At 34.8% G+C, this 27,683-nt stretch overlaps 1 protein-coding gene across 1 annotated transcript; it reads right to left on the bottom strand.

Annotated features, from left to right (window-relative positions):
• Positions 1–20,327: 20,327 nt before the first annotated feature.
• On the bottom strand, positions 20,328–24,589 carry LOC131074506 (BTB/POZ domain-containing protein At5g48130). Its single transcript, XM_058011140.2, has 4 exons — positions 24,264–24,589; positions 23,831–23,900; positions 22,546–23,739; positions 20,328–21,713 (listed from the first exon to the last, which is right to left on the bottom strand). The coding sequence occupies exons 1-4, from the start codon at positions 24,341–24,343 to the stop codon at positions 20,940–20,942; spliced, it is 2,118 nt and encodes a 705-aa protein (XP_057867123.2). The 5' UTR covers positions 24,344–24,589; the 3' UTR covers positions 20,328–20,939.
• Positions 24,590–27,683: the final 3,094 nt, after the last annotated feature.

Genomic DNA, 27,683 nt, shown 5'->3' with positions numbered 1-27,683 from the left:
TTTAATATTTGTTTAAACAACAAACTAATCACCATACCATTGAGCTTTGATAGGGTCATTAGACCATTTTTTATAAGACATGAGATTCAATATTGTTTTGATTGAGAGATTCTATTGTTGTTTGATACAGTAAGCTTTGAGGAATATTGGAATGCCAATAAAAATGATGCTCATGAAAATTGAAGAGAGGTAAAAATGCAAAATCATGATAAATAGAGTTGTTTCAACTACACGATGTGGTATTTGTGGTTACTTGAAAAACAAAGTCAAGAGTTTTTTTTGTTGGACTATGCAACTATTATACATTGCATATAATCTCCTAATGAAATTAGATTGTAATTGCACATAAGTACAGTATGATATTTATTTAAGTTAATAAATATCTTTTTAAATACAATTTTAATGGGTATAGAAATATTACAGCAAGATATTTATGTTCCATCTTATAATCATATTTGGTGTGGTGATATATAATCTTAATTTAAATTAATTCTATACTTTCAATTCATTTGATTTTTTCCAACTCTCTAAAAGTCACATTTCATTAACTAAAAGTCACATTTCATCAATTTTAGTTAAACTAACAACTTAATTTATAATCAATAATTATTTTGATATATCTCTTATTTTCATGTAAAAAAGATATTGACTATAGTGTTACTATATAATATGATTGAGAAAAGATTTCAAATCTATCAAATGTATAAATAATTCATAAATACAAAAATATAATTCATATTGTAGTAAAACCTAAAATATATATATATTTCTACATGTGCACAAAACACTTACAAGTGGAGTAGGAAAAAATGTTGCCCAACAGCTAACAAGTAGAATCAAATGTTCTCCAGCGGCAAGAAAATAGCTCAAGTAGTTCAAACCTTGCATGGAGCTCAAATTTTTAACATAGATTTGTGGAATACACTTTTCCAAAACAATGAACATGACAACAAGTATCCAGTTATAGCTCAACACAGTGATCTCCAACCTCTGGAGTGTCCTTCTATTACCTCTTTGACTACCTTGAATTTTAAACTTTGCCTCATAATTGTTAAGTTGACCCTGTAGGTCATCAAGAGTCCTTTTGAACTCAGCATTAGCTTGCATTGCAGATTGAAGAGTAAGGATTTGTTAATGGTTTCCACAAGTCTAGCAATTCCATTATACCTTTACACAAAAATTGGTCAATAATACATACAAGTCAAATAAAACACTGTATAAAACTATATGATAATTATAAATTCACATTAATAAAACTTAAAATATTTATATTTATACATATAGATAAAAACTTACAAACCCTACATATGCAATTTTTAAAAATTACACATGAATAACTCAACCTCAATAAATATTGAAATATGCATAAAGGTAAGTATATCAAGTATGCATCTATTATTTTTTAATTTTATCTCAAAAATTAATACTCAAGTGTATAATGTTCATGCCTCACTCACTTTATCATTATTCTTATAAACTTATGTACACATTATCATGATATTTATTCATCCAATCCACGCTCTCTTATTTGTGTGTACTCCTTCATGGAACACACAATATCAAGGAAGCATATTATCAATAGTAATTATAAAATTAATATGCCAGTGGTCTTTGGTTTATTACTCTAGATATTCTTGTGGAGGTGGAAAAAGTGAGACCGGGTGACTAGGACCTAATACCACTTTAGCCAACACATTGGAAATACAAAAGAGCCTAGGGGTATAGATCACTTTGGCTACTTCTTGTGAGAAAGAGAGAGCCAAGGACTATCCCTTAGGGTTTATATTCCTCTTGTTGCAAATGATGATAAAAACTAGGGTTGAATGATCAACTAGATTAGGAGATAAAGAATGAAGCACAAATGAACTTGAAATTGAGCAAACTTGCAGATCTGAAATTGAGATGCTATAAGAATGAAAGGGGGAGAATTTTGGATGTGTACTTGATGCTGCAGACTAATCCAAACTAACCAGGACCAGGGTGCCACACCACTATCCCTGAGAATCTGACAGAAAGCTATAACTGAAAGATTGCAAATCTGATGACCTGAGGTTGCAACCTGTCAAATTTCACTGCAAAATTGAGGGACCAAGGCGTTGTGCCCCTATCTTAGGCAGATTAGGGTAGATCTGATGATTCTGGGTGGTTCCTATGCCTTTTCCTGATTTGAAACTGCTTTCGGATGCCTATTTGTGCACCTGCAACTGAAAAGGGAAGGTTTGGGTGGCTATATAGGGTTTTGCCTTAGTCAAAATATCGTGTTGGTGATTTCCACCTCCATAAATAGCCGATAATGTATTGAAAATGTGTGTGTTGGAGCCTTGTGTGTATGCAAGATCCTAAAATGAAAGAAACTAGAGCTACCCTACGCATGAGAGTAAACCCTAAATGTAAATGTGAATGTAAATGACAATGCTTCAAACCAAATATGCTAAATGATATAAAGGATGAATGTAAATGTGCAAATTGATGTAAAGAAGCTCACACAAAGACATGAAAATAACATGAAATCATACCAATCCCCAAGGGAGAGATATTACCACTAGATCTCCTATTACTCTTCAATGTCTTCAAGGCTCCTAATTGATGATGAGTGCTTGATGAAATGTTGTTGAATTTTGTTGAAGACTCCATATAGGATTCTCTTTCACTACATAGAAGGCTCTTTATGCTCCAAAAACCTGCTCTTAGATTCTTTGAAAGATCCCTTCAAATGAAGAAAGAGAACTCTTATGTGTGAAACCCTAGATCTTAATTTCGACTTAATTCCATCTTTAGGTCAACCTAGGAATTGAATTTCCCACCAATATTTTAGGGTTAAGCATTATAATATCATAGAATTATGCTCCCAAAATTTTGGGAAAAAAGTCGAGGACCATGTGCACTCCCACCACGGTTCAACCAACTTTTCACCAAATTTTCGGGGCTATTAGATATGATGATATTAGAGTGAATCCCAAAGTTACAGCTGATTTTGAGGTGTTTTGATATACGAAATTGGGCCTTAAAGATCAAAATAGGACATAATTAGGGTTTATGATTAAATGATTTAATGAAGGAATAAAATGAAAAGGGGCACACTTAGGGTAAAGGGCCCAACTTTATAACATGTAAAGTGATAAAACGTAACTTTAGATTTAATTAAATAAATTAATTAAATACTTAAAGGGAATTAGAAATGCAAGATGCAAGACAAACTAAGGCAACTGCTAACCTAAGTGTGAAATTGTACCACCCTAGCAAGGGTGTACAATTTACGACACTACAATTCTATTTCAAGTTGTCTTTGTTGTTTTTCTTTATACTTGAATATGCTTGTCCCATGTATATTCACATGCATGTTATAGTTGAGGTAAATGTAAGAGTGAAAAGTGCATACCCTTCACTTTTATTTTCTATTTTACACCTACTTTTTGAGTGTCCTAAGTACACTATCCTACCACATGATTTCAACAAATTTGATACTTCTATTGATCTCAAAATTTGATTGACCATTAAAAACGTAACATTTAAACCTAAAGATTAGAAAAATCTTAGATCTAATATTAGTAACTCCATTGTGACATTCAAAACTATAGTTTTGATTCTGACTTAATTATCTATAAACTTTTGAATTTGGAATTTATGAATCAAGAATTATATACTAATATATTTTACTACTTTTAATTCAAATGATAGTTGTTAGAGATAGAATTATTGATGTGGCTAAGAAGGAAAACAATTATGATAAATTAATATTTCAAATAACTCAATAATTTATCTCAAATACCTTTTGAAGAGTGAAAAATTCAATATGCACTAGTGGGCAATACCATAGTACCATAGTACCTATATTTGAATACTAAATTGGTAGTTTTCAATGAATATGCAAATTACATGGATATAGTTCACCCCTTCTTCAACTCAATAACACATTGGCTATGTATACAATATAGCCTTACTCTTTCATTTTCCAAAAAATTTATACAATATGAATAATTGAATTTTCTTTTTCTTTGCTTAATTTGTTTTGTAAAATTCTTTTAATTATCTATTCTTAAACCTAATCTCACATTGCATATATATAGAGTTTCAAATCCTTAGAAAATGAAGTGTTCCATCTCCATGTTGGAAATAGAAGGAATTTAGTGCATCATTTGTTCTCCATTGTGTGATTTTTTACCCCCCTTATGAAAATAACAAAATAGTGGATTCTTTTCTTCTTAGAAAGTAGAAAAATAATAAAATATGAAAAACAAATTGAAACATCCACTTATTTAAGGTGTCCACATTTTGTATTGTTCTTATAATTTTTCATTTAAACATATCTTATTACTTTTATTTATACAATCCCCTTATCTATCCATGCTTGAACCCAAGCTTATATTGCATTTATAGAGTTTTGAAACATTTTACAAAATAAACAAAACTCTAACCATCTACTCTATAGAAAAAGAAGTGACATAATGTATCATTTATTTTCTCTTTTGTGATTTTTCACCTCTTCTTTATGGAAATCATAAAATAACACTCTCTTCTCCTTTCGGAAAGCAATAAAATACTTAAAATAGAAAAAAAACAAAATATAATAGACATTTCTCTAAGGTGTTCATTTTGTATTGTTCGTATAATTCCATCTTTATACATGTCTTATTATAGTTTTTAATGGTTCATAAAAAAATACCTCCATTATTAAGGGAGTTTTTGGTCCAAAAAAAATTGTGAGAACTTTGTGTATCAACTTGCATTGAAACTCTCATAGCTACAATTATTGTGATGCATGGACAAGGAATAATTAAATAAGTTTCTCCATAATTGCTACAAACAACAAGTGGTACATTCTTTTTTCTTTTTTTTCTTCATGCTAGAAGGAATTCCATTGGCATGGAAGAAAACATGTTACAAATTAGCCATGGTCTTGTTCATGATTTGAAATGATTTACTTTCTTTCTTAAAGTGAAGTTGGTGTTTTGAATATTACCAAACTCATAGAAATTTTTGGGTGCTAATCAAATGTCCATACAAGTTGTAATAAAAATGAAACACACAAATAATTCAAAACTTCAAATTGCAAACCCTTAGAAGAGAGAAAAATCAGATAGTGGTGATGGCTAAACTCAACCTATATTCAAGTAGTAAACTCAACCTATATTCAAGTAGTAAACTCATAATTTACAATGAGTATGGAAACATGGATATAATTTGCACCTTGTTCCATTCAATAACACCTCGGCTATGAATACTGTAATGTCCCTCTCTGATTCACCCCTTGTGATAGGATGTAAAAATAATTAGATCTAAATGTATAAATTAAAAAAATAATAATAATACTTAAATATTAAATTCATTAAATAAAGTTAATGGTTTAAATAATTAAAAAGAAAAAAGAAAAAAAGAAATATAATTGATTAATTAATTTTTACTAGATTAATATTTTAAATAATTAAAAGTTAAATATTAATGGATTATTCGGTCTACAATCTAAAATTGTCTTTATAATCCTCAACAGAGTATATTAAATAAAAACAAGAAACTATTCATCTGTTCATATAGTTTCCTCTATCATTAGATTCCTTTTTAATAGATTGATTTTTCTTATTTCAGAAATTGATTAGTTAAAGATTGCATGATCAATTGGGGGGTTTTCTTTTAGGCTTTTTTTTTGGGATAATCATATTTTTATTTATTTCGAAAATGGTATTCATGGGGAGGTTATGCGGAGATTTTTTAGAGGTTTTGGGGAGAAAGATTGGTGGGTGTTTTGTCATGCACATGACGTGGATTGCATGTTGAGTACTTGTTCAAAGGAATGGATGCATTTTGGAGGGTTGTGCAAGTTTCTTCTGTCAATTTTCTTCCGTTCCAGGAAACTTATTCTTAGATTTGATCAGAGGGTTTAATTTTTAGGTTGGAAATTTCCTTATTTCTATGTTTGCACATATTTTCAATAAGAATCATAATGTTTCATAATTTATTCATTTATATATGTACAAAGTTTGTAAAATGGCTTTGTATCTTTGGGAATTAATTTTGCGCACCTAGGTGAACCAGCAATCGAGAATTAGTCAATGTAAGGTAATTATTAAGTAATTAATGATGGTTTCCTTATATGCTATTGTTGGCATTTGCATGAAGATTGCATTGATGAAATGTTTTGTTGTCATTTATGTTAATTAACCGGTAATGGTGTTGTTATAATATTGTTTTTTAATTGGTAGGAAGAACTAGTGAAGGGAATTGCAACCGGTAGGTGAGTTTGTGGAGGAAACCGGTATTGCTGTGAAATGTAGAGGTGAACCGGTAAACCCTACCTGTTGATATGATAAACCCTAACTGATGAATTTTGGTTGTATTGGTTTATGATCTAATGATGAGCGATAATGATTATGACACACATGCATGTTGTATGAGAAGAGTTTCAAATGGTTTTTGGCATGTACAGATAACCGTTTTTACCTTGGGAATGAGCAAGTTCATTGCATGTAATGTAAACAGCATGATGAGTTACAATGTTTGATGAAGTGGTGATCAAGGAGCGGTCAAGGATTTCTTGAATGATGTGTAGTGATTGTTATGTAATCCAATGGTCATACTTGAACCAACTTGTTTGTAATCTCTATGGGAGAATTAGGTTTGTGATGTGTTATCGACCTATTGATTTGTTTTATAAGGTCAATGAGTTGTTTTGTTAAAGTGTTGGCAATTTTTGAATGAGAGTGAGAATGTGGTTGCCGAACCAAATGATGTATCTGCAGTATATGTAAAGGTAGATAGGAGCATGAAAAGGATATGAACAAGCAAGTGTAGTGCTATTAAAACAGATCAACAAACCCCTGTTGTTTTCTAACAATTACAACAGTTAAATCCCCTAACCGGGTAAGCTCTAGAACAAGCTTAGTGTTATTGAAATCCTCTAACTAGGTGGTTCATTAGCTTGGATTTCAAATCCTCTACCAAGGTTACTCCTTACAGAGTATTGCTTCTAATAGGGCATTATAGTCAATCCCTTAACTGGGTGGTCCCTAACAGGATATGTTCTTAACATGACATTGTAAAGCTTTAACAGGCTTGACTCCTAATAGGGCAAACTTCAGAAGAGTTTAGAATACTTGTGGGTATTCATCCCCATCGTGGTTTTTCCCATTTGGGTTTCCACGTCAAAAATATTGTGTCAAGTGGTGAATGTTTTTGTGGTTATGTTTACTATGGTTGAATTGCTTAACTGCTAAATCCACTTTGATAGGTTATGTTAACCGGCAACAATCTAAAATGAGGTTTTACTTATGTTAGTAAAGTATTTGGATGTTTTAGTTAAAGGTTTTGTGAGTTTTGGATTTGTTTTATTGTTAGTCTGTTATAACAGTCAACTAGTTTAACTTATCAGTAATATTGCATTTGAAGTTCAATGTTTAACTTGTCAGTTTAGAGTTTGCATTGAGAGGTTGATTTTGAGATTGGTGGAAGTTTATACAGCTTTCCATCTACTGATTCACCCCTCCCTCTCAGTACTTGACTGAATCCTTATTATTTTATCATACCATCAATTGGTATCAGAGCATTTCAGGTCCTCTAAGGTCTTAGCCTAACAACTTGAGGTAAAGATCTTGTTGAACATGATGAAGAAGGAAGGTCTGAAGTTTAATAGAGAGAACTACAGAATATGGAGTGATAGAATGAAAATTTATATCAAGAGTCTAGGAAGTCAATACTGGGAACATGTTGGTACTCAATATGTTGCACCTAGTGGGATTATGGCTGATGATCAGAAGAAAGAGAAACAAGAAAACAATCAAGCATTGGAGGCTATTATCAGTTCTTTGTCTGATGCAGAGTATGTAGATGTCCATGGTCTGGAGACTGCATATGAGGTATGGAAGAAACTTGAAGAGATCTATAGCGATGATGAGAATATACATGGTCAAAGGATCAAAGAGATAGTTGGTGAGATCAAGAGTGCTGGTGGTAAAGTGGAATATGCCAAAGTGATTAGAAAGGTGTTGAGAACCCTGATACCGGTCTACGCTATCTGAGTTGCAGCCATTCAGGGGCTAAAATCTATTGACAAAAATAAGGTAACCTTGACTCCATCATTGGTAAGCACTTTGCTTTTGAATTAAATGGTTATGATGGCAGTGTTCAGAAATCTGAATCTATATTTAGAGCTTCAATTTCTAATCCATCTATGAGAAAAAGCAGAGATGTCAGTCACAGCTATGAATCTAGATCCAACGAAGAAGTTGATGATGGAGACAGTTTGGTTGAGCTTGAAGCATTGTTGGCCAAGCGGTTGCTCAGAGGTACCGGTAACTATAGAGGTAAATTACCTTTGAAATGTTTTGCATGCAACAAGATTGGACACATTGTAGCTAATTGTCCTAATGGTGACAATGAGCACAAGTGTGAGAAGTTAAAGAAGTACAAAGGAAAAGGCTAAAGAGATTGTCTCATTGCAATTGATGGTGGTATCATTGATGAGGAATCTAAGGGCGATGCTAATGAAGACATTGTTTTTGTAGCCATTAAAGAGGAGACATCTGATCAGAAAGAATTAGTTTCTCGCATGGATAATTCAGATGATTAGATCATTTATAGTGGTTGTTCACACCACATGACCAGTGACTGGAGCAAATTTCTTACCTTGAGGGAATTTGATGGAGGAGTTGTGAGATTTGGTAATGACTCACCCTGCATGGTAAAAGATAAGGGAACTATTTATCTTACTAGAAAGAGTAGTGCAGATGATGTCTGCTGGGTTGAAGGATGAAAGTACAATCTTTCGAGTGTTTCTCAACTCAATCATAGAGGATATTCATTGGATTTTAAGAATGGAATGTGCAAAATCTATGGGAGAAAAGGTGAATTGATTGCAACTGGCAAGCAGACTAAAGGTAACCTGTTTCGCCTGAATCCTAAAGTCAACAATTGTTTAATTTCTAAAGTAGATGATAGTTGGCTTTGGCATAGGATATTTTGTCATATAAATTTTGATAACATTGTTAAAGTGAGTAAGTCCAAGACAGTGAAAGGTTTTCCTTAGTTGGACAAACCGGTCAATGCTCTATGTAAAGAATGTCAGTTGGGAAAGATGGCATCCTCAACTTTTAAGAGCAAATCTTTTTCAGCGGAACATATGTTAGATTTGGTTCATACAGACCTCTGTGGACCAATAAGGACCAAAAGTATTCAAGGTGACAAATATTTTATGATCTTCACTGATGATTGCTCAAGAATGATGTGGGTCACATTCTTGAAGGATAAAACAAAATCATTTAGTAAATTCAAGGCATTCAGGGCCTTAGCTAAAAAGGAAAGTGGTAAGAAGATAAAGTGTCGAAGGACTAATCAAGGTGGGGAATTCACTTATGTGGAATTCACTAGATATTGTGAAGAAAATGATATCAAACGATGACTTTCTACACCGAGAACACCACAACAGAATGGTATTGCAGAGAGGAACAACCGATCAATTGTTGAAGTTGCTAGAACGATGTTGATACAAGGAGGTGTAGCAAAAACCTTTTGGAGAGAAGCTGTCAACACAACTATCTACACTATAAACCAAATATTGGTAAAAAGAAGTAAGGATAAGATTCCTTATTAATACTAGTATGGTAGATCACCTAATGTCAGTTATTTTAAGATATTTGGCAGTAAATGTTTTATTAAGAGATGTGACTATGTTAGTAAGTTTGAGTCTAAAAGTGATGAAGGTATATTTCTTGGTTACTCCACCAAGAGTAAGGCCTACAAATGTTATAACAAGCAGACACATAGAATCATTGAGAGTGTTGATGTTCAAGTGGATGAGTATCCTGAAGTCTTAGGGGAAAACAGTAAGGAGAAAAAGGATGAAGATCCCTGCATTCTATTTTTGGAACCAGAACTGGTAAAACCTAAAAGTGGTAAAGAGAATGTTGTTGTACAAGTTCAACCGGAACAAGTAGATTCAGAGGAAGATGATAATAATGAAGAAGAAGAACTTAAAGATAATGATCATGTTATTCCGAGGTATGTGAGACTTAATCACAATCCTGACCGGATTATTAGAGATAAGGATGTTGGAGTGTTAACCAGAAGAAGAATTAGAGAAAATTCTTGCATGATCTCCACTATTGAGCCTAGAACTGCTAAGGAAGAATTTGGAGATGATCATTGGATTAAAGCTATGGAGGAGGAGCTTGATCAAATTGAGAAGAACAACGCATGGACCCTAGTACCCAGATCAGTGAATAAAAATTTGATAGGTACTAAGTGGGTATTCATGAATAAACTGAATGAAGATGGTGTAGTAGTCTGAAACAAAGCTAGATTGGTTTGCAAAGGTTATGCACAAGAAGAAGGAGAAGGCTATGGTGAGACTTTTGCACCAGTTGCTAGACTGGAAGGTGTTAGGACTTTACTTGCATTTGTAGCACATAAGGGATTCAAAGTATATCAGATGGATGTGAAGTTAGCATTTTTGAATGAAATACTGGAAGAAGAAGTATACATTGAGCAGACAGATGGTTATGCTTTGACTGATGAAAAAGATACGGTATGCAAATTATGCAAGGCACTATATGGGTTAAAGCAAGCACCAAGAGCATGGTATGAAAGGCTTCATTCACCCCTGATGAAGATAGGTTTTCAGAGAACCAGTGAAGACAACAACATATATCTCAAATCTGAAGGAGACAAGATATTGGTTAGTGAAGTGTTTGTGGATGACATCATATTTGGAGGCAATGATGACATGAACAATGACTTTGAAAATGAGATGAAAAATGACTTTGAAATGTCTCTAGTGGGAGAGATTTTTTTTCTCATAGGTTTGCAAATACAGAAAATGAAGAGTGGTATTTTTATCACATAGTCTAAGTATGTGAAAGAGGTGTTAAAGACATTTGGAATGAGTGATTGTAAACAAGTTGGGACACCAATGGTTATAGGTTGTAAATTTTCTAAAGAAGATGAACCCACATCTGTTGATGAAAAGGAGTACATGTCAATGATTGCAAAATTGCACTATGTTATTCACAACAGACCGGATATAGCTCATGCAGTTGGTCTAGTTGTCAAATTTCAAAAGAATCCCAAGGAAACACATTTGATAGAAACCAAGAGGATATTCAAATATTTGAAAGGTACTATTGACTATGGATTATGGTATCCATATGTAGGTAACTTTGATTTGAAGGTGTATACAGATGCAGAATGGGCAGGTAATGTTGATGATAGGAAAAACACAACCGGTGGAGCATTCTTTCTTGGAGGAAGACTTGTTTCATGGAGTAGAAAGAAGCAGAGTTGTATATCTTAGTCTACTGTTGAAGTTGAGTATGTTGTAGCTTATATGAATTGTACCTAGTCTATCTGGATGAGACACATTCTGGAAGGATTCAAGTAGAAGAAAACTGATCTAGTAAAGATCTTATGTGACAATACCAGTGCCATAAAAATTTCAAAGAACCCTGTTTTGCATGCACGAACCAAACATATTGAATTGAAGTATCATTTCTTGAGAGAAAAAGTGCAGAGTAAAGATGTGATATTGGAGCATGTTTCTACCAAGGAGCAGCTTGCAGATATCTTAACCAACCCTCTACCTAAGACTACTTTTGAGTATCTTAGAAGTCAGCTAGGGGTTGTACCCCTTCATGAGGTCAATTGAGCATGATGTAGATTGCATCAATCCCGAAACTACTTGCAGAATTTTACAACAGGATTGGTGTAGAGTGGAATTATTCCATAGGGGGAGCATCAAGTTGCAGGTTGATGATGCTTAACAATGAAGTTTGACATTGCATGTTTTACTTTCACTTTGACATTGTTGTCGAAGGGGGAGAAGAACTATGTGATTATGGGGGAGAATAATTGTATGATTGACAAAGAGAAGATCTATAGCCAATTACCAGCTGAAGACATGGAGACTCAGTTGAAGGAGAGTACATGATAAAATGTAAACCAGGATTCCTATTCACAATCATAGCAATCTAGGGTATTGATATTTGTATTGCCATCAATGCCAAAGGGGGAGATTTTTGGCATTTGCATGAAGATTGCATTGATGAAATGTTTTGTTGTTATTGATGTCAATTAACCAGTAATGATGTTATAATATTGTTTTTTAACCAGTAGGAAGAACTAGTGAAGGGAACTGCAACCGATAGGTGAGTTTGTGGAGGAAACCGGTATTGCTATGAAATGTAGAGGTGAACCAGTATACCCTACCTATTGATATGATAAACCCTAACCGATGAAGTTTGGTTGTATTGGTTTATGATCTAATGATGAGCGGTAATGATTATGACACGTATGCATGTTGTATGAGAAGAGTTTCAAATGTTTTTGGCGCATAGAGATAACAATTTTTATCTTGGGAATGAGCAAGCTCATTGCATGTAATGTAAATCGCGTGATGAGTTATAGTGTTCGATGAAGTGGTGATCAAGGATTTCTTGAATGATGTGTAGTGATTGTTATGTAATCCAACAGTCATACTTGAACCGACTTTTTTGTAATATCTATGAGAGAATTAGGTTTGTGATGTGTTACCGACCTGTTGATTTGTTTATAAGGTCGATGAGTTGTTTTGTTAAAGTGTTGGCAATTTTTGAATGAGAGTGAGAGTGCGGTTGTCGAACTAGATGATGTACCTGCAGTATGTGTAAAGGCATATAGGAGCATGAAATGGATTTGAACAAGCAAGTGTAGTGTTATTCAAATAGATCAGCAAACCCATGTTATTTTCTAACAGTTACAACAATTAAATCCCCTAACTGGGTAAGCTCTAACAAGCTTAGTGTTATTCAAATCCTCTAACCAAGTGGTCCATTAGCTTGGATTTCAAATCCTCTACCGATGTTACTCCTTACAAAGTATTGCTTCTAATAGGGCATTATAGTTAATCCCTTAACCGGGTGGTTCCTAACAGGATTTGTTCTTAACATGACTTATTATAAAGCTTTAACAGGCTTGGCTCCTAACAGGCAAAACTTTAGAAGAGTTTAGAATACTTGTGGGTATTCATCCCCACCGTGGTTTTTCCCATTTGGGTTTCCACATCAAAAATATTGTGTCAAGTGGTAAATGTTTTTGTGGTTATGTTTACTATGGTTGAATTTCTTAACTGCTAAATCCACTTTGATATGTTAAATGTTAACCAACAACAATTTGAAATGAGATTTTACTTATGTCAGTAAAGTATTTGGATGTTTCAGTTAAAGGTTTTGTGATTTTCAGAGTTGTTTTACTGTTAGTCTGTTATAACAGGCAACTAGTTTAACTTATCAGTAATATTGCATTTGAAGTTGAGTGTTTAACTTGTCAGTTTAGAGTTTGCATTGAGAGGTTAATTTTGAGATTGGTGGAAGTCTATACAGTTTTCCATCTACTGATTCACCCCCCCACTCTTAGTAGTTGACCGGATCCTTATTCTTTCATCATACCATCAGCTATAAGATAGTTTAATTTAATCTCAATACATTATCCTTCTTCCGAACATTAGGAGTTTAATATAGTAGGCTTAGGTATTTATAGTCATTTTGTAGATATGGGCATGGTGATAAGCTAGTATAAGCCTTTATTAGTCCTTGCCTTAAGAAGGGAACTAATGTTTTCATCTCCAACATTAGTATGCTTTGATAACTGTGCAAACTGAAAAATTTAATCTTATATCAAAGTTTCATTTTTGTTCCTATTAAACTATTTTAAAAATTATTATTTTTTAATTTATCATTGGCTGTTTCATTTTTTGTTGGAGTTTTTTTGTTTTTTTTTTAATAAATATTTGCTATTTTTATTATGCAAGGTATATTGCAACCCAACTGTCAAATTGCTTAGTTGTTTAATAAATCTGAAATATTTATTTAATGAATCTAAAATATTTAAATGTACTATATATTATATTAAAAACTATTGATCATGACATATAATGGAAAAGAAATTTAAAAATATTTGTTTAGGCGTGCAGGTACATGATTCATTATTTTTACATTGAAGTGTGTAGCTGTCATTGTAAAAATACTCGAATAGTCATCAAAACAGTCGGACAATGTTAATGTTTTTTGAGGTGAATAGCTTGATATTCGAAATGAAGAACCGATTTTTCCAGATGTATTGCCAGGGTGGGTACGTGCTAGGGTGGATTCCAAAGAGGGTCATAGGGTTGGTGCCAAGGTGGGTCACAGGTTGGGTGCTAGGATGCGTGGGTGTTAGGTTGGGTGCCAAGGTGGGCGCTTGGGTGGGTGGGTGCTAGGGTGGGTTTCAAGGTGGGTGTGAGGTTGGGTGCCAAGGTGGGTAACAACTTGGGTGTTAGGATGGGTGGGTTCTAGAGTGGGTGCCAAGGTGGGTGTCAGGGTGGGTGGGTGCTAAGGTGGTTCACAGGGTGGGTGGGTGCTAGGGTGAGTTCCAAGGTGGGTGACAAGGTGGGTCACAGTTTGAGTGCTAGGGTGGGTGGGTGCTAGGGTGTGGATGCCAATGTGGGTCATAGGGTGGGTGCTAGGGTGGGTTGCAATGTGGGTGCCAAGGTGGGTAATAGGTTGGGTTGTACCACTAGGAAAGGCAAGTGTATCTATGGTACCTAAAGCAGTCAATAAAGCACCAACATCATACGCAACAAAGACAACAACAAAGCAAGCATACCTAGGGAGAGGAACAGAGCATCTGTGAGCGTGGATTGCAAACATTCTCAGAGTCTTCCTAGGTATTTTAATCTTAATCTGGCTAATTCAATTCGCAGGCTACACATCTTTTAAAGTATATGTTGGTCGAATGTAATTTCTATTAATTTATTGCCATATATAAATGTTTGTACTTGTTCTTGTTGTTGTTATTTGGGTGTATTTGCAAAAATCACAAGGCTAAAAATATTTAATGATGAATGGTTCTACAAGAATCATTGTATCGTCATCAAATTGTTGGTGTGTGCATGGGTCTACACCTCTTGTGATTTGGATACCTGCTAGCCTTCCAGCTCTCTATGATGTGTCCAGGCATCTTCCTAGGGCTTCAAACATAATAATGAATAAAAATGGGGATAGTGGGTCTCCCTGTCTTAGTCCCCTAGTTGCTCCAAAAACCCTTCCGGCTTCCCATTCAATAGGATTGAGAACCTTGGGTTTGATATGCAGAAGTAGATCCAATTTACCCATTGTTTGTTAAAACCAAAAGCTCTCATGCAACTACAAAGGAAATACCAATCCACTTTGTCATATGCCTTTTTAATATCTAGTTTTATAATCATATTGGGCTGGCCTTGGACCTGACTGGAGTGGATAGCTTCCTGGACTATAACCATCCCATCCAAAATTGATCTATTGGGTACAAAACCAGTTTGCTCTTCTGATATTATGACTGGCAATAGTTTTTTCAACCTATTGGCCATGACCTTTGATAGTAGTTTATAAGTCATGTTTCATAAAGAAATGGGTCTAAACTCTTCCCACTTTGAGGGGTTCTCCTTCTTCGGAAGTAGGGATAGGAAGGTATTATTGAATTATTTCAGGAACTTCCCTGCATTTCGGGCAGATTCCAGGGCATCAGTGACCTCATCACCTAAAATGTAGTAACATTTCTGAAAAAACCAGCAGGGAAACCATCTGTCCCAGGGGCCTTATTACCTTGGAATTGAGATAGAGTAGTTTTAACTTCTTCATGGATGATTTTGGAATTCAACATATGATTATCATCATTTGTTATTAATTTGGGTATGTTTTTTTAATAAGGCCCTGTTGTTAAGTAGTTTTGAATGCTCCTAGTTATTGAGAATATTTTTAAAATACCAGGTTGCATCTTCTACAATAAGATTCTGTTCTATAATGATCTGACCACTATCACTGGTGATCTGAGTAATTATGTTTACTGCCCTTTTCAGTTTGACACTGTTGTGGAAAAATTTAGAGTTTCTATCTCCATCTTTTAGCCAAGTTTCTCTAGATTTTTGTTTCTAGAATATCTCTTGCCTGGCCAAAATATCCTCATACTCACATAGAATCTTTTTTTTTGCCTTGTATGTTGTTTGAATCATCCCATGTTGTATGACATCGTTGTTTACTATTTCCAGTTCCTTTTCAATTCTTATCTTCTCCTTGAAGATGTTTTTGAATTTCTTTATGTTCCAGTCTAATAGTTTGTGTTTAATCTCTTTCAACTTTGAGACAAGACAATACATTCTAGATCCCACAAAGACACCTTCATTCCACCATTTATGGATATTTGGGAGGAACTCCTCATGTTTGAACCACATCAGTTCAAACTTGAATGGAAACCCAGTCGGCTTTGCTTCCCCCATTAATTCTAATAGCACCAGGTAGTGATCAAAGCCTGACCATGGCAATATAGTGCTTTTTAATTCAGATTTAAAGTCATTCAAGTCTCCTTTAAAGAAAAATTTGTCAAGTGTTCCAGCAATATTGGAAAATCCCTTTCTTCTGTTATTCCATGTGTGGAATCCCATCTCAGTCCTAATTTCCAAGAGGTTGTTATCACTTATCCAGTTAGCGAAGTCTCTTTGTGGTTGTCTAATGGTCCTTATCCCACCACTTTTATCTATTGTATACAAGATGGTGTTAAAGTCACCAGCTATGATGATGTGCTTATCATCCTGATTTTTTAATAATTGTTCTATTTCTTGCCAAACTAATCTTTTCTTGTTTGTTGGGATTGGACGATAGACATTCAAGATGATAAACTCAAGGTTTAGGCTAAGGAATCTTAGTTTACCAACCATCCAATTTTGCATTTTGGCATAGATTGTAAATATGATTGTAATTTTTCCACATTATTGCCAGCCCACCCGAAGCCCCTATAGAATCCACCATTTCCACCTGCCATTGGGTAAATTTTCTACTAAAATTAGTCATGTCTGCCTTTCCCAATTTTGTTTCTTGCAGCATTACTAGGTCCATAGTAGGTTTCAATACACTGTGTTTAATTAAGCGTTGTTTGTTAGGGGTCCCCAGGCCCCTAACATTCCATGTCAGTATATTTATTCCTTTACGGGAGGTGGGGGGGACTTTCCTAGACCTAACAAAGTTGTGATTTTGGTCTGCCCCTCCACTTCCCCATCTATTTTCATCTTGTCTAAAAAAGACTTTCGACCTCTTTTGTTGGTAGTGGATTTGCCACAGTCTGGAGTCAATTTATCACCTACCATCTGGAGGATGCCTTTGTTACACGAATTGCTTTGGTTGTTGTTCAATACCATATTATTTTCCCCTTCTTGCATATTGATCAGTTCTTTGATTATGAATTCTCTCTCCTCATTTTCATTCAACCCTTCCACAATAGGAGAATAGTCCTCTATATTCTGAGAGTCTAAGATGATCTCATCATGTGCAGCCTCGGTTGAGTTATTGCCCAAAGTCTAAGATCTAGGGGGAGTTCGTTCATAATGTAAATTGAGAGTGATGTTATTGTTTGCAACGTCTATCAGAGCATCATTGTAAACCTCCTCTGTAAATTCTTTTGGTAGTTTTCCCATTAAGCTATCGATGGTGTTGTTTAATTCCTTATGAATTTGGTCCTCATGCCTACACTCAAAGGACTCGTTATTATGTTATGTCTTGTCTGTATTATTTCCTGCATGTAGATCCAAGGGAGGAGGGGGGGTTGCATTATTATATACCTCTTGAGAGCCATTATTTATGATGAAACCGCCCATATCATTGTTAAATTAAATATCCACTCTGTCAAATGTTTATTTATGCTTATCTAGTTTTGAGGCTTAAGGCTTCTATATGCTAGGGTTAGTCCTTTTGCAAAATGATAAATTTTTAGAGACCGAGCCTTGATACCATACCAGAGATAAGATATAATTGTCATCTACTGTATCTAGGGTTATAAACTTTAAATTCTTCATGCCATTTTCTACTTCTATTAAAATTTTGATATCAGAATTTTCGGACCAATTCGCTTCTACAACTATAAATTTGCCTAATTCATCCCCAATTTCTATGAAAATTTTGGCATGCATAATTCAACAGGAACATTGTGAATTTCAATCCATTTCGAGGTTGATTTGAATTCAAATTTTTTAGCATCGAATTTGGATTGCCATTCGATAAAATTGAAATTTACTCCTTTGTAAAAAACATGCTCCTCATTCAATAGCTTAGATTTCAGTGGTTTCTTATGACATTCAATATACAAAAAAATATTAGCTAGGGCAGTGATACTTACCTGTCCTTGGAATGTTTCCTTCCACCATTTGGCTATTTCTACAAGGGGTTGGTCATTTCCTCCCCACTTTGCAAAAAGCCCATGCTCTTCGCAATAATTCCTCAACTCCAGGGCGGCACTGGGAGTAGAAATCTTAATGCAATCCAAGTTGGGAGTTTCCGGCTTTAGGGAACACTCACTCCTTGTTGCCTTGAGGGCAACATTACTTGCATGTTTAAGAGAATTCCTCATCACCGGAGCTCCGGAGCAAGCTCGGTGTTTTTTACATTGTGGCATCGGTGTAGCAAGGTTGTTCCTCCACCACCGGTAGGTTTTATGAAACCCTCCACTTGATTGATGTGTGGCTGTGAAATCCACAGTGGCTTTTGAAGGGATTGACACAGGCCAAATGCAATCGCCCTAGTTCCCAAGGGGTTGCGATTTGCCTTTGTGGCGCAACTTGAGATTTGTGATGTAATGGGAACCTCCCAAACATTTGATAGATCTATTGAAACCCTAGCCTCCCTTCTTTCAGCTCTAGCAGCTCGCCTACTTTTCACCATTTGCCATGGTTGGTTCTTCAGAGGGGGAGCCCTACCGGTAGATGGAGTTCTTGCATTGTTGAAACCCCTATTCTAGCGCCTGTGTTGTCTGATGGAATGCAAAGCCATTTCTCCTTTTTTTTATTGCTTTTTATTATATTTAAAATACAACTTATATTGAACACAAAGGGACCAATTGTTGAACACTAAAATCTTTGGAAAATCCCTCACATTTCATGGAAAAAAATAAGGTGTTTATTGTGTTCACCTTTTATATTTGTGATAAGACAAATTATTAATATGAAATACTCCAATGCATATAGATTGCTACCCTACTAGTTGTACACATAAGAATACTTTTTTTTACTATGATAACAGTACTTGTTTTAGGGAGCATCTTATTTTATAAATGACACACTTATAGTGGATAGCTATAATATTTTAAATAAAACCAAAAATGCTTTATTTCACTTGTTAATGAATGTATTTATGCCTTTTTTATATAACATTTATAGGTTCTCTCGTGTTCAAGTATTGGTCCATTTTTACCAACATTTGGTATTTTTTTATTTACATGTGGATTATTTATTTACTTTTATAGTATAAATATGTGGCAAGATTGGATATTATAATCACAATTGCTATAACAACTAATGGATATTCCATGTACAACTTTTGGACTATTGGATCCTATGTCTTATTATGTACAAATTTTGAATTATTTGTACAAATTACTCAACTCAAAACTACACACATGGGATTGACCATCATTTTCAAAAGTCATTTTTTACCTCAAGGCCAAGCTAGTTTAGTTTCAACTAGTTGTTACAAGTCAAATTTTTTGTCAAAACTTGTAAACTATGTGCTTAAGATGTGTATAAAATGGCATTGCTTATAGTTCATTACCATCTTAAGTCATTCATCATTACTCTTAGAGAACCACTCCTCACCATTTAGAATCATTTGTTGTTAGCATTGCGACTCAAAATCACCCATACCTATGTCATTACAAGTTTTTGCACTGGTTGTTTTAGTTACCTCAAGTTTGTTATCAACGAGTTGTAGTTACACACTAGATCATTGCATCACCCTTTATATTTTGTTCAAGTCTCAATTCATCCCAACAGTAATGTCATTATATTCATTGGGTGTTGTCTTCCAACTTCTATAAATTTTATTGAATTTATTAATGAGACTTGATTAAGTGAAAAAACATAGCATAGCAAGCACCAACTAATGTTCCTCAACACCACTCAATTTTTTCATTGTAAATACGAACATAAAAAAAGTCTCCTTTGCGAGTACAAAAGATCTATAGACTTTGTGTTTAAATCAACAAAAAACATAAAAAAAAATATAACCATAAATCTCATGTAAAAGCATAGCTATGAGGATGAAGACAACAAGAACAAAGGTAATCAAGGTTTGCAAAACTTGTTAAACTCAATCATCTCAATTTGTTCATTTCCATAGGGACTTGTGTTAAGATCCAATGAAAATAAAGTATGTACATTTCGTTTGTAGCACAATTAAATGGTTCCTCTATAGAATAGGAGACAACCTCATATATTGTAGGTCATTAACAAACCCAAAAACAAATCACATAATGTAGTAGACGGTAAAAAAAAATTCATTTCAATTTCCATTTCATCTCATATCAACCTGAAATGAATGACAAGCATGTGGAATAGTCAAATTCTTCTCCTCTTCCCAACATCAAATATTTCATTCTACTTTGAAATCAAGGAAAATTTGCATTTTTGTCCTGGCTCTAATATCTAAGCTAAATTGTTAAATTCACCGCATATTTAATATACTAGCTAGTAGACAAACGTCCCCTCCCTCCTATTTCAGTTGCACGGATGCTAATAAAAATCAGAACTGTATTGTTACGGTAATCTGATTCTCCTGTTGGAGTGAATTGATCACTCAATGTTATAATCCCAACACAAGAACACAGAAATCTAATACTTTTTTATTCTCTAGATCTCCCAATTCGATATTGGCACGAGAGAAATCTCCATTGGGAGAAGCAAAAACCTTTTTGGCAGTTTAGGCTTGGGCAGAGATACCTATATACATACATGCCTACATCGAGAATTATCTTTTTATAACTAGTCTAATATGAGAGTAATTCCATTGGTACCTGACCCAATTCTTGAAGAAGAAGTTTCCTGTGTACGCATCATCTGTAATGCCACATTCATACCTCAATACCAACTATAATTTGTAAATGTAATATAGAACTACATATTTCAAGAGATAAGACTTCCTTGGAAGTCATTGGAATTTGGTCTGGGAAGAAGATTTCAATGGTAGACCAAATGAATTTTTCTTTTGATTTGACTGTGAACATTTCTTGTCCTTGTCATGATGATGGCTCAGGTTGAAAATGCTGATCTTTTGAAATGCTTCCACTACTTTATGAACAAAATCTGTACGAAGGAACCATTTTCCACAACTGGAAGAAGTAACAAGAAAATTTCTCCTGCATTTGGTGTCTAAATATTTGTCCGTGATAGAGATTCTGAAGCTCTCAGATTTGACCGAGGAATTTGTATGGGTGTCCTTGTTGTGCCTGTGTTTTTTATTGTCTTTGTTCTGTTGAAGATTCTTTCTCATGCAAACGAGCTCTTGCTCTAGATTCTGGAGCCTGAAGCTTGTGGCCTCATAATCTGCTCTCATGGCTGCTTCTTGGCGAAATGCTGCATCCCTTTTGAGGAGAAGCCCAAAGGGCAATGGTTCTTCATGGGTATTGTTTTCATTAGGTTTTGCTGTGGAACTCAGCTCCTGTGAGAAGAAATTGGGTTGAGAATAGTAATCAGATGTTTTGGTGCTGTCTAGTCTCATGCTTCTGCTGCAGTTGCTCATGTTACTGTTGGATCGAAGGACTTGACGGGTATGGAGCTGTTGAATGAACATGGCTTGGACTGTTAATCTTAATGGCATGAGCCCATTCTGAACTGCATGCATGCAAGTTTCTTGTGACATTTTTTGGCAGCTCAGATGTTTACATACAGTCTGCCTCTCTTGCTGAGAGATCTCAGGATGTGCCTGCACATTTCAAAACAAACTACTTGTCAAACTCCTTAAAAGTCTGTATAAAAGAAATTGAACGAAGTAATTTTGAGCAAATTGTCATCAGAACATTGAACAATGAAACCCTAATGAAAGACATAAGAGTTGTACAGTTAATTTGTGGTATATTTGCTTTAAATTTTTATATCGCATTCTATAGTATTTTCAATTGTCATGCGTCCATTTCAAGAGGAGTGGATATTGCCAGTTGAAATGTTCATTAGAACAATGAAAGATCAAATGAATTTTATCTACATCTTCCCTGTAATCAAGGAACATAACCACCATAAATTCATAAGCATTACATATAAACAGTTCAAAGAATAATGGTATTAATTTTCAAGAATAATGATATTAATTTGCACAATTCATAATGCTGATTGTTGCTGTTTTTGGATTAAATTGTGCGAGTTCTTGCACCAATGTTTAAGATTACATTTCATGATCCATCATCAAAATGATTCTGAACTAAAAAAGAGAAAAAAAACCACATCTGTATTCATTCTAAATTTTCATCCTTTTTAATGAGGTGTTGTCTGAATGATTTTCCATCCTAACCTCTTTGTTTCCTGCATGACATCAGACTTCTAAGGCATGAATGAAAAATCTGAACTAGCATGTTGTAGGTTGCTCTAGTGTGAAAATTAGTTTATTTTACAAGTATTGGGCATTTAAGAAATTTCTTTGTATGTTCTCCACAAATTTCTTACACAGAAATTGCTGATTAACTGTATATCTAATCTTTAAAGAAGATAAGTTCTTAGAATGCTTGCTGATATTGTTTTGAGGGTCAAACAGAGTTCCTTACCATCAAATATGTGTGGACTGCTTTATACAGCATATCATGAGTACACCGAGCAGATGCTGGTATGATTTCTACAAGCTCCAAAAACTCGCTCGGGCTTAACCCTGCATCAAATGCTATGTGAACCAGATACTCATCCCACATACTAGCAACAGTTGATACTGTATTCTTATTAAAGCTACAACAACTATTAGAGCTCTGTTCTAGTGCTTCCTCAGATCCCAAACTGAACTCAGCAGATTCATCCGTTTTGCAATTGATATATTCTTGAGCAATGAACATGGAAAAAATGTTTCTCATGCTTTCAACTTCAGGGCTGAATGCAATACTGGTATTGCTCTTGATTTCCATGGGCATAGGCAACAGAAAGTCTTCAATAGTTGCAAGGTCTAGCTGAGAAGCAATCCTAGCTTGTAATTGGGCGTTACTTTCATTGCTAGATCCACAAATCAACGCTTCAGAGAGCAAGGAAAACAAAAAATGAATGGGTATTACATTAGATCTTCTTCCCAATGGTAGCAGCTTTATAATGCCTTCCAGCCATCTACATTTCAGTGTACTATTCCCACTATGACGCCTGTTGGAGAGAATCCATTTGTTTGCATACATAATTATTACAGGGCTGACATATTTTTCTTTCATCCCCTGTCTCCGCATGGAAGCTATTATCCTTTCAAAAAGCTGGAAAGGAAGTACCAACAGGTCCTTAATCCACCAGTCTTTAGCTGTAGCTTCTCTGAAACTTGTACTTAATTCACTACAGAACTGACATTCAGCCGCCATTGCAGATCTCGTTCTTGTATGCTCTGGATCAAGAACCTCCATGCAGGCCATGAAAGCAAGTGATTCAATGCATCTGCTCACAACAAGAAGCTCATCTGCCAAGGGTAGCAAACACTGGCATTTCTGAAGCACAATCAGTGTGTCTTCCCAGCTCTGTAACACCACCTGAGTAAGATACAAATCACTCCTCTCACATAGATTTCCTCTTCCAAACTCTTCTATCATTTCGAAAAACTCAGCTGCACATCTCAAGGCTGCAACATTTAATGGGTCCATAAGAATGGTGGAGCCATAGCAAAACAGAACAACAAGTTCGAAGATCTCAACCCCAGCAGGACATGATTTGGGTAACACAATTTCTGAGGATTCTGACAACTTCCTCTTCAGGTAGCCACTCCTGGAAACAAGAGGAAACTGTACACAAATAACTCATTCATAGTTCATACCCTGAAAGCAGATTTAAGTCTCAAATCAAATTAAAACTACATTAAAATATTGTCATCACCTTATGGAGTCTGTAACAGCGATTTTCCAAGTGAACTGTAACTGTTGTAGGTAATCCAGTGGCTTCACACCTAAAAGAAAAACCCACTAGACCGAATTATTAAATCTATAGAATGCATGACTGATAACTTCTCTTTTGGTGCAAACGGAGAATTCTTACAATAACTAATAACTTCTCTTTTTATTTTGGACATTACTATTGCATGAAAATCCCTCAGACCCAACAACATAATATCTGAACAAATCATGATTGTCAATTACTCCTACTGAGAGATGGATCTTTGGAGGAATAAAAACTCATATCAGATTAAACAATGTTTTCTTATTAACTTCCAGAATCTAGATCAAGCCTATCACTTTCCATAGAGATGACCCATATCACACAAAGACTTTCTATCTTCATGACCTGAACGGTGAAGGGATTAGAATATTACCATTTCCATATTGTTTTCTCAAGCTCTGATTCAGGAGTTGAAACTGAAACACCACTAGACTTTCCAAACTTATTCATCATGATATCTTTTGCTATCAATCCGGGAAAAAGTGGAAGGAGATTCTATCAGGCCATGTAGATTTTCAGTGGTCTTTGATTCACAATGCTGCTGTTAAGAACGTCAATTCAGGCTTGCATTAACGCTTAGAACTTCATTTCAATCACATCAATGGAACAATGGCAGAATTTTCCTCTCTGGTAGTTGGCGTACAGCACAAGCATGAGATTTTTTATCAACCTAATAAATATTATTAAAAATGAAGTTTTGCTTCGTAATGCTGTTACCAAGATCTTATGGAAGGAATGAGAAGTATTTAAAAGACTTCTGGGAAATGGAAGTCAAGATAAACTTCCTCGATTGTAATGGTAAATGCATTTCTTTTTTGGTTCCATGAATCCTTGAGATTTGACTGGAAGAGTTCATCCTTTGATTCTTCCAATTGCCTTGTAATGAGTGAAATACTAGAGCAATATTCCTTAGTAACATAAAATTATGGGCTTATACTCGTGAACCCTACATATCTTATAGGATGTTTGGATCACTCCAACCCAAAACTGGCTGTAATGGTGAAATTTGCATACCCATGCCCATTCACATTTGATTTTGGATTTTATTTTGAGAGAATGGTTTTAATATAGTTATATAGGGTATACTATTGTGTTATGTTTACTTTTTCTTTATTTTTATTTTCAAATATTTTTTAATTATTTGATTTTATTTCTATTCTATTAATATCACTTGTGTACATTCATATTAGTAGCTTGAGTTTTATAATCTTAATCTCTACTTAAAAATTTACATCAATTTACTTTAGGTGTTTTTCCAATATGCTAGAAAAAATTGATTGCAAACTCTCACCCTTTCTTTATAGTCATTAGGAGTTGACTTACTACACATTTGCACAATGACTTGTTATGTCTTGGTAGTTAAAGACATTTATATAAGCAATTAAACCATCTCAAAAAATATTTGATTATCATTTTAAACCTTAGAACATCATAGAGCATTTAATAAGATAACTTTGATTTGATGCACAAAAAGGAACAATACTTGCATTAGAATTGTCATTAAAACATTTGTACACCTACTTATTATTTGCCAACATTTGTCATGCCCATAAGCCATCCAATCAAGAGGCTAACCTAGGAGAACTCAAGTCTCTGTTGGCAATTGACACTCAATTGGTTGGTTTCACTATGTTGTCATTGACGACAACATGATATCTTGTTTCGGCTTCATGTTTTGGGTCAGTTGTGTACCAGTAGACACTTCATCGGCACCGACATCGACACCGACAGGATGGAAGGAATTCTCAGGTTACTGACAATGCAGGCCGACATGGTTTAGGTATTGGAGGCCGACATCTTTTGGAACCGGCATCGACAATTATTTTTGATATTCATGTATTTGTGTTATCTAGCCAACATGTATTTTGGTATTGTAATTATCTTTGTAAGCCAACATAAGGCATGATAAATTGTATAGGGTATATAGGTTAGATGGTTAGATCATTTTGATGAATGTGATATGATATGAGTATGTATTAAGAAGGAAATTTAATGAAGGAGATGTAAAATATATCAAAGAGATCATGTATGTGAGGATATTTATGTAAGGTTATTCTGGTAAAAGGGTTTAGGGTTTCAGACCGGAACAGACAGAGCTTAACCAGAATTGTATTCTGGCATAAAAGATGTTATCTTCGGAGTTCACTCATTTCTTCAGATTGTAGTCTGGATTTATATGTAATCAGTGAGGCTCCTTTTGTGATTGAGCAGTGCGCTCTAGGCTGTAAGCCTTCCTACAAGTGCAGGCCCCTTATATTTTGTAATATCTCTTCATATGGCCAATGAATTGATATTGTGGGTCACAAATCCCACCGTGGTTTTTCCTCTTTGAGGTTTTCCACATATAATTCTATGTGTTATGGTTCTCATTTATGTGACTGGCTTATTGGTTGCTTTGCTTCTTCAATTCTTTATGTATTGGTATATCGGTTGGTGTATGCATGTTTTAATAAGGTTAAAACTGATCATACCAGTAGAACATCGATTTACCCCCCCTCTCAGTGTTCTTGGATTCCAACAATTGGTATCAGAGCCTTGTGCCTTAGAGGAAGTTTAACAGCTTGAGGGAGATCGTGAATCCGAAATCCATGGATATGGGTTTGGAAAAGCAACTTGAGATGGCACTTGAAGATTATGATGTTGAAAGGATGAAGAACTTAAAGCTACAAGATGAATTGAATTCTGCTAAGGAATTCATTCTTGTCCTACGAGAGAGGTTGTCATTTGTTCAAACTAGGAGGAAGGAACTTTTACAAAATCGGGATGATCAAGAGAAAGATGCACTTAAGCAACAGTGTTAGAAGTTGAGTCAGGAAAACTTGGTCATGAAAAATGAAATGCAAGCTATAACCATGAAAATGTCTAAAGAGATTGAGGTTCGGAAGAAAAAGGGAGAAAATCTTGTTGTATCTATGAAGAACAAATTTGAAGAATGTGGTAGGTTGGTTCGTGAGAATGATATGTTGAGAACTGATTTAGTACAATCCCAGAGTAATGAACAAGAGCTTGAGAGACAAATGATAATTCTGAGAGATGATCTGACTATTGCAAGTGAGTGTAAAGAAAAATTCAAGATTAGTTTAGCACAACTAGATGAGTTATTGAAGAGACAAAGGCAGAATGGAGATTGCAGTGGACTTGGATTTGAGAAAGGACAAAGTTCTAGTACTGGTAATGAAGATTAAAACCATAAGGCATCGGTAAGGCAGTTTAATGATTATAAATTTAATGGTAGATGTTTTGTTTGCAATAAATTTGGTCACATGGCTAGGCAATATAGAAACAAAGCAAATCAAATCCCTGATTCTGCTCCCAATCAATGTTCTAAATGTAATAAGTATGGTCATTAGACAAAAGATTGCACAATGAATGTAAAATGTTATGCATGTGGAAAATTTGGACATATGGCTAATCAATGTAGATCAAGCAATTATACTAGTTTTAGCAAAACAATTAAAAGGAACAATGTTACATGTTATGCATGTAATGAGGTTGGACATATTGCTAAATTCTGTAGAAGTAGAAATACAACAATTGGTAATAGAGGATCAAATGAGAAAGGAAAAGAGAAGGTTAATGAAATCCGGTAAGATCATACCCAGAGATGGGTCAGGAAGACTGAAGATCAATCTGTAGATGGGAATGCATCGATTACTTATCTAGCAGAGGAGGTTGCTCTTGCACCGACAGGAAGCTCAATTGGTAATTGAGGCAGATGCCTTAGGGGTAGGAAAAATTCATGAAGATGTTGCATATGCCCCGGGAAGAGGTTCTGGAAGATGTTCCAGACATT

Source organism: Cryptomeria japonica, chromosome 9 (assembly GCF_030272615.1).
Source record: "Cryptomeria japonica chromosome 9, Sugi_1.0, whole genome shotgun sequence".
NCBI lineage: Eukaryota > Viridiplantae > Streptophyta > Pinopsida > Cupressales > Cupressaceae > Cryptomeria > Cryptomeria japonica.
Note: the sequence above shows the minus strand (reverse complement) of the source record. Positions and strands in the feature narration are given on the sequence as shown.